Source organism: Rhinoraja longicauda, chromosome 3 (assembly GCF_053455715.1).
Source record: "Rhinoraja longicauda isolate Sanriku21f chromosome 3, sRhiLon1.1, whole genome shotgun sequence".
NCBI lineage: Eukaryota > Metazoa > Chordata > Chondrichthyes > Rajiformes > Arhynchobatidae > Rhinoraja > Rhinoraja longicauda.
Genome location: NC_135955.1, coordinates 62,170,642 through 62,178,605, shown reverse-complemented (window position 1 = coordinate 62,178,605; position 7,964 = coordinate 62,170,642). Strand labels below are relative to the sequence as shown.

Genomic DNA, 7,964 nt, shown 5'->3' with positions numbered 1-7,964 from the left:
CTTGTATACACTGGAATTTAGAAGGATGAGAGGAGATCTTATCGAAACGTATAAGATTATTAAGGGGTTGGACACGTTAGAGGCAGGAAACATGTTCCCAATGTTGGGGGAGTCCAGAACAAGGGGCCACAGTTTAAGAATAAGGGGTAGGCCATTTAGTACTGAGATGAGGAAAAACTTTTTCAGTCAGAGAGTTGTGAATCTGTAGAATTCTCTGCCTCAGAGGGCAGTGGAGGCCAATTCTCTGAATGCATTCAAGAGAGAGCTAGATAGAGCTCTTAAGGATAGCGGAGTCAGGGGGTATGGGGAGAAGGCAGGAACGGGGTTCTGATTGAGAATGATCAGCCATGATCACATTGAATGGCGGTGATGGATCAAAGGGCCGAATGGCCTCCTCCTACACCTATTGTCTATTGTCTATTGTTTTTACCTTTTTCTCTCTTTTAAAACAAAATCATGCTGTCCATTCCCTCTTTAGTTGTTCATGATATATTTTTCACAAGCCGAGTGTATTCCTTCACGTGCTTTGTAGATGAGGGAAAGGCTTTGGATAGACAGAAGATCTATTACTTGCGGTGGTATACCCAGCCTTTAGCCATATTCATGTTTTTCATTGTATCTCAGTACATGTGACAATAATAAACCAATACCTACAATGTGACTTGTTCCCCCGTGATCCAGTTAAATGATTTTACCTTGATTGTTAGAGATTTGTCCTGCAATTTCAGTTTAGAGACAGAGATACAACATGGAAACAGGCCCACTGAGTCCATGCCATCCATTGATCACCCGTTCACACTAGTTCTATGTTACCCCAATTTTTCATCCACTCCTGATACACTAAGACAATTTACAGAGGCCAATTCACTTCTAAACCCGCAGGTCTTTGGGTAGTGGGAGGAAACCGGTGCACCTGGTGGAAACCCACATGGTCACAAGGTGCAAACTTTACACAGACAGTTCCCGAGATCAGGACTGAGCTCTGGTCTCTGGAGCTGCGAGGCAGTGGCTCTACCAGCTGCTCCACTTATACCGCCCTCGTTTTAAATGTTCTGATACCAATATAATTTAATATTATTGATTCTGTTCTGGTATCACAACTGCCATCTTCTATTCTGTCCATCGGAAAAAATAATGGAAGGAATAATCTGCAGGATAAACATGTACACTTCAAGTAAGTGGGCAAGTAAATGAATTTCAAAACTATTTTGATAGATTTGTGAATTGAAACAAATATTACAACATCAATAAACATTTCTGCAGTCAGGAAAATGGGCCTCAGAATTTTGATGAGAAAAGTTGGATAGGATCAATCTTTTATTAAATGGCAAATACCCAAAATACACAAAACAAAATTTCCAAACTATAAACTGGTAGAACTATAATTTTTAATCACTTTTGTGCTGCGTAAATACTAACAGGTAAGTTCTACTTCGATATATTATTCATACTTCACGGTACAGGACAGCTGTCAGATACTGGGCTGTGTTTATTGTGAAACTACACAGATGAAATGTGATGTTTAACTTTAGACTTTAAAAGTCTCAGATCGCAGTCTCTTTCTAATTCTTCAACCACTTTAATTTTAAATATTTTAGGAATTCTTCTGTGGAATTTTGATGGTGATGGTCTTAATTTCAGTGTACTCCTGAAGACCATATTCTCCCCTAGAAAGAAATAATTATATTTGGTAATTCTGCTTTTGTAATTAATACAAAAAAGATAATGTTTTATAGTTATTTGTAGATATTTACATATTTGACCATCTTGGCCAAACTCCCTTCGTTGAGCAAAACAAAGACTACATTCACATCCAGGTCCACTGTGGGGAGGACTGACTTGCCTAAACCTTCTTTAGCTCACACATGGACCATCTCTGCAGAGAGTCAGACCACCAGTGGAATTGACAGCCAGTTGCAAAAACCATTCAGTTAGTTGATTTGAATGGATGGCGGCTGGCCTTTAAAGAAGAGACCATTTTTGATGCGAGATAGAATTACCCCTGCAACTAATATTGTTGTTAAAAATGCCCCTTGTACAGATGGAATATCAAATCCAAAATGTCTGAATCCCCTCTTGAAGCAAGTTACCCTGTTGAAAAGGAGATGGTTCAAGATATGTGAGGGAGGCGGGAGAGACAGCGGATATGGCCTCTGAAATCTGTTGAATCCCAAATTAATAAGGAAAGGAGCTCTCCAAATCTAAGGAAAGACTCAAGCACTGGTTTTTCAATTGTGTTTGAAAATGATTCTCATCTGTTCCTTCATATTATATAAAGTGGAGGATACATTTATAGACAAGTACAATGATATTTTGCACATGAAGGATCAAAGTTCCACTTGCCTAGTCTAGAACAATCACAGTAACCCACTGACAGTGTGTTGGCCCAGGAAAGAAGTTGTTTTGACACAAGGGTGTTGTTTTGACACAAGGGTATTGTTCTTTCAACCGTTTTTATTGTTCTGGCTTCAAGTCTGGACAGTCATTTGTTCTCAAACTTCTTTGAAAGAAATAGCTGGGCACACCTGAATCTGAGTGACTTAGTTGGCAGTGCCTTCACTTCCAAGTCAGATGTTTTAAGGTTCAGGTGTCATCCCTGGGACCAGGCCATAAATCTAGGCTGATGCTTTAGTACATCTGATGCCTTTTTAATGAGACATCACAATGAGACCCCCCTGGATCCCTCAGACAAAAAAAGAAATCACACAGCAACATTTCAATGAAGAGCATTAAAGCATGGTGGCCTGATCAATATTCACTCGACACACTAAATCCACATTTGTGGAAACTTACTGCTTTAAAGGAGCAGTCACAATTTCTATGTTGCAGCAGCGTGAGGCAATTTGAGATGTTCTTAAAATAATTTGGAAGGGATAGTTTAAACACAAATCTTTCTATTTAACGATTGAAAACATAAATCCTTAAGTTTTGACTGGAATGGAATATCCTAGCATGTCTTTTGGAAATTCTATGATGCCTTAATTTTGTTCTTGACATTTAATTCAATTATCTTTATGGGAACAACCAAAACCAATCTCATCGATGAGGCTGCATTCACTAATTTCTTCACCTCTGATATTTTGTCACGATTCCCGGAGGTTGTTTCTTTGCTGGTGATGCACAAGGAGGGCCCAAACTGACAATCTAAATTACATCCGAGGCCCAGCTGAGCAAACCACAGAGGTCCTGAATGACCTGAGTGGCCACACTCTGATGCTGGAATCCAGAGGAATTGAGAGAACATCAGTATCATAAATTTCCCTCCAAGGTAAGTTGGATAACCTGAGCATTAAACCTGTGTAAGAAAATAACTGCGGATGCTGGTACAAATCGAAGGTATTTATTTCACAAATGCTGGAGTAATTCAGCAGGTCAGGCAGCATCTCAGGAGAGAAGGAATGGGTGACTTTTCGGGTCGAGACCCATCTTCAGACATTAAACCTGAAATGTGTCGGACCTAGAACAACTCTAGCATTTCCCGCCCTCTCACTAGAAGGAGTTGCTACAAGGAAGGGAGTTATGTTTCAGGAAATTTACATTTTTTAAAGTTTTGTGTGTAATTGTTAATTCAAATTATTTCATTGCTTCAATGGATTTCAAATGTTTGCATATTCAATTAATTTGATTCATCCTAGCTGTTTTAGGTATTTTTCAATGTTAGCAGTGTCATCGAGAGATAGAGCGCAGAATCAGGCCACCTATCAGGCACATGTTTGTACATAATTCCTACCCTAACACCTATTTTATTCTCCCCATATTCCCATCAACTCCCCCAGCACCACCACCCACAACACTAAATTCTACCACTTAAGGGACAATTTAAAACGACCAATTAAATTACAAACCCACACATCTTTGGGAAGTGGAAGACACCAGAGCACACGGAGGAAACCCACGCAATGGGAGGAAGTGTGCTCAAACACTACCAACTGCATTGGAGGTCAGGATTGAATTTTGGTCACTGGAGCTGCACAGTGGCGCAGCGGTAGAGTTGCTGCCACACAGCACCAGAGACCTGGCTTTGATCCTGACTACGGATGTTGTCTGTACCGTAGTTTGTACGTTCTCCCTGTGATTGTATGGGTTTTTATACCTGTAAAAAATATCACACTTTGAAATATTCAGCATAGCACAATGGGCTCCCTTCCTGGCACATAATTTAATGTGCTCCTACGACTTCCAAAGAAGGGCAAGGCTATTCCGTTAGCCAATGGTGGTTTCTGCTATTTTTAAAGAATAATATTTTATACTGCAAAATTATTTGAATTTTAACCATAAACTCAACTGAAGAAGGGTCTCGACCCGAAACGTCACCCATTCCTTCTCTCCCGAGATGCTGCCTGACCTGCTGAGTTACTCCAGCATTTTGTGAATAAATCGATTTGTACCAGCATCTGCAGTTATTTTCTTATACTACTTGTTTTTATCATGTGTTGGTTCCAGTCTCCCTTCTGTTTGTGGACCATGAAGCTCACTAAGGTCTAAAGTAATATAGAAATTGACTCTTCGGTTCAATTCTTCCCTGCCGATCAGGTTTTATAGCTGAACTAATCCCAAAGAATATGGAGTGGATAGTTGCCTATATTTGCCCTGTATCCCTCTAAACATTTCTTATGCATGTGCCCATCTAAATGTTGTTTTAAATGTTAACATTGTACCCTCCTTCCCAGTTTCCTCTGGCAACTCATTCCAAATATGCACCATTCCCTGCATGAAGAAATTACCCAGGATGTTTCTTTTAAATATTTTGCATCTCACGTTAAACCTTTACCTGATAGCTCTAATCCATGCCTCATTCTAATAAACAACCTCTCCCTCTCCAAAGCCTCCACATCCTACCTGTACTGGGGCAACCAGAACTGCATGCAATACTCCAAATGCAGCCTAACCAAAGTCCTTTAAAACTGCAACATGACTTCCTGACTCATACCTAATGCCCGACATGAAGTTAAGCAGACCATATGGCTTCTTTACCACTCTATTTACTTGTGTTGCCACTTACATAGAGCTGCGGACCTGGACTCCAAAATCCATCAGTACATCAATGCCATTAAGGGTTTGCCATATACTTTCCTTTCAGACTCAACTTCCCAAAGTGCAACACCTCACACTCGCTCAGATTAAACTCCATTTGCCATTCCTCCACCCAATACTGCCTTAATGCTCTCCTCATCAGTAGTGTAATACTGCCTCCCAATTTGAACCCAACCCTTTCAGCCACAAGCATCTATACCCTGGAGCATCGATTTACCAGTCCTGCCATTCCTTCCACCTTGTTTCTGTGACTGCAATGGCATCATAATGCCTGGAGCTGATCAATGGTCGCAGCTCATTACGAGTCTTCTTGAATAGTAAATGCACTAAGTCTCTCAGCCCTCTCACACTGCCTCACCTGTCTTTGTCTACTCTGACTACGTGACGTGCCTGCTCTATTTTCTTCATATGATTTTGACTCCCCATCTTCTGCACTATCATTTTGATTCCCACTCCCCCCCCCCCCCCCACACCCCATTAGTTCAAACCCTCTTGAATAGAATAAGAAAACATCCCTTCTTGTACAGATTGCCTTGCACCAGAAACAATTCTCTGACACAAATACCTGAAGATCACCCTCCTCCATACTGCACTAGCTCCTTAGCCACGTAATTAATAGTTCCAGCTTCTTTTTCCTATACTCACTAACATGTGGGATTATGACCCTTGAGTTCCTGGTTTTCAACTTTCTTTCTAACTCCCTAAATTCTCTTTGCAGAGCCTCGTTCCTCTTTTTATTTACATATGCCTAATTCACATCCCTCCTAATGCTACTGCATAACTAATGCTTTTTTCTTTCTTATAATATTGCATATACATTTCAAGGTGAAAAATAAATTGAAATAAAAGCATCAACAGTTAAATATCAATGAAAGTACTGTTTAAATACTTACATTTCTCTGCCATTTCCGGACATTTTAAATCCTCCGAAAGGACTTTGAACATGCATGGCATTGTAACAATTAACCCTGTAGAAAGATTAACATGCTCAACAGTAAAATTCAATGCAATAGCATACACAATTCATACATAACTCCAAATTTGTTTATAACATATTCTGTAATTTACTTTAAAATAATTGCTTACCACACAGTCCCAGCTTGAAGAGCTGTTGCCACGGTAAATGCTTTATTGATGTCTTTGGTGAAAACTGCAGCAACTAAACCATAATGAGTGTTGTTGGCTCTTCTAATAACTTCGTCAACTGTTTTAAACTTGATTATCTGCTGCACTGGTCCAAAGATCTGTATTATTTTAAAGTTGTTAATAAGTTGTTCAGGAAAGAACATACATACATGATTATTTTAACATGCCTTCAATATTAGCAGTAACATCAATAATGTAGTTAATAATTTTATACTGCGCGAATTTCCACACCCGCGAAATATACCGGAAGAGATAGCCAGGACACCGGGCGCTCCGTGGATAGTTGTCGGCGCGAACAGGCGTCGCAGGCGGAGGAGAAACAGGAAGCAAAAGCGAGGATGCCGGTCCGGTATACTTGCCAAGCTAAAGAGACAGCCACACAAACCACCGCTACCCAGCATGTTCCTCACCAACGCCAGATCCATCATCAACAAAATGGACGAACTAAAACTACAGATATCAGCAAACAAACTCGTGGAGGACTGTTGCATTCTCTTAGTAACAGAGACATGGCTTCATCCACTTATCCCAGACGGAGCCATCGAGCTAGCCGGGCGTACAGCGTTTCGTTGGGACAGAAACATCGACTCCGGTAAGAGCAAGGGGGGGGGGTTATGCATTTATGTGCACAACAGCTGGTGCACTAACATCCAAATCATAGATAGCCACTGTTCTCCTGATCTGGAGTCCCTAACAGTTAAATGCAGGCCTTTTTACCTTCCTCGCGAATTTACAGGGGTTATAGTAACAGCAGTCTACATCCCACCGAATGCTAACCCTAGCACAGCTTTAGGCTACCTGCTCGGTGCAATAAACTCACAACAGAGCACATATCCAGAAGCAGCCCACATCATAGCCGGGGACTTCAACCATGCAGACCTAAAGTCAGTTCTCCCGAAACTTGAACAACACATAAGATGTGCTACCAGGGGGAAAAACACACTAGACAAGGTTTACTCAAATATTAAGAAGGGTTTCAGGTCAGCACCACTACCACACCTGGGGCAGTCAGATCACCTGTCCATATTCCTAACTCCAGCATACACCCCACTCAGGAGGAAAGCTCCAGTCACCATAAAGACTGTTAAGACATGGCCTGAAGGAGCTTCCTCGCAGCTGCAGGATTGCTTCGAAAGGACCAACTGGGATATTTTTGAGGATCAGGACTTGGAGGAGTACACATCAACTGTACTTTGCTACATCCAAAACTGTGTTGACAATGTCACCGTCGACAAACGCATCCGGTTGTACCCCAATCAAAAACCGTGGATGACAAAGGAAGTCAGGTCTCTCCTCAAGGACCGTAACACCGCCTTCAGGTCTAGTGATAGAGCTCTATACAGTGCTGCTAGAACCAACCTGAAGAGAGGCATCAAGGATGCCAAAGCGTCCTACAAGAGGAAGATTGAGGACCACTTTTCCAACAATGACCCACGGCGGGTATGGCAAGGCATCCAGCACATCACCAACTACAAGACCAGCAACCGCACGACTGCCGACGGCGACGCCTCGCTGGCTGAGGAACTTAACTGTTTCTTTGCTCGTTTCGAGGTGAAAGCTACAGTGGCAGACATTACACCCTCTCCAGCACCTGACAGCAACACCTTCACTGTGCAGGAGTATGATGTTAAGCGCGTGCTCAGAGCAGTGAATCCCAGGAAAGCTGCAGGCCCCGATGGTGTGACGGGCAGAGTGCTGAGGGAATGTGCAGACCAATTATCTGAGGTCTTCACAAAAATCTTCAACCTGTCCCTTTTAAAATCCACCATCCCTCCCTGCCTGAA

The 7,964-nt window shown here is 41.8% G+C and overlaps 1 protein-coding gene across 1 annotated transcript in view; it reads right to left on the bottom strand.

Moving 5' to 3' along the window:
- Nucleotides 1–1,369: 1,369 nt before the first annotated feature.
- LOC144592042 (aldehyde dehydrogenase 1A1-like) overlaps nt 1,370–7,964 on the bottom strand; it is a 66,418-nt gene continuing 59,823 nt past the window's right edge. Inside the window, exons 12-14 of the mRNA XM_078396263.1 lie at nt 6,121–6,278; nt 5,928–6,002; nt 1,370–1,667 (exon numbers count right to left, since the gene is read on the bottom strand). Coding sequence (XP_078252389.1) covers nt 1,595–1,667; nt 5,928–6,002; nt 6,121–6,278 — 306 coding nt within the window. The 3' untranslated portion in view covers nt 1,370–1,594. The remainder of the gene's footprint in view (nt 1,668–5,927; nt 6,003–6,120; nt 6,279–7,964) is intronic.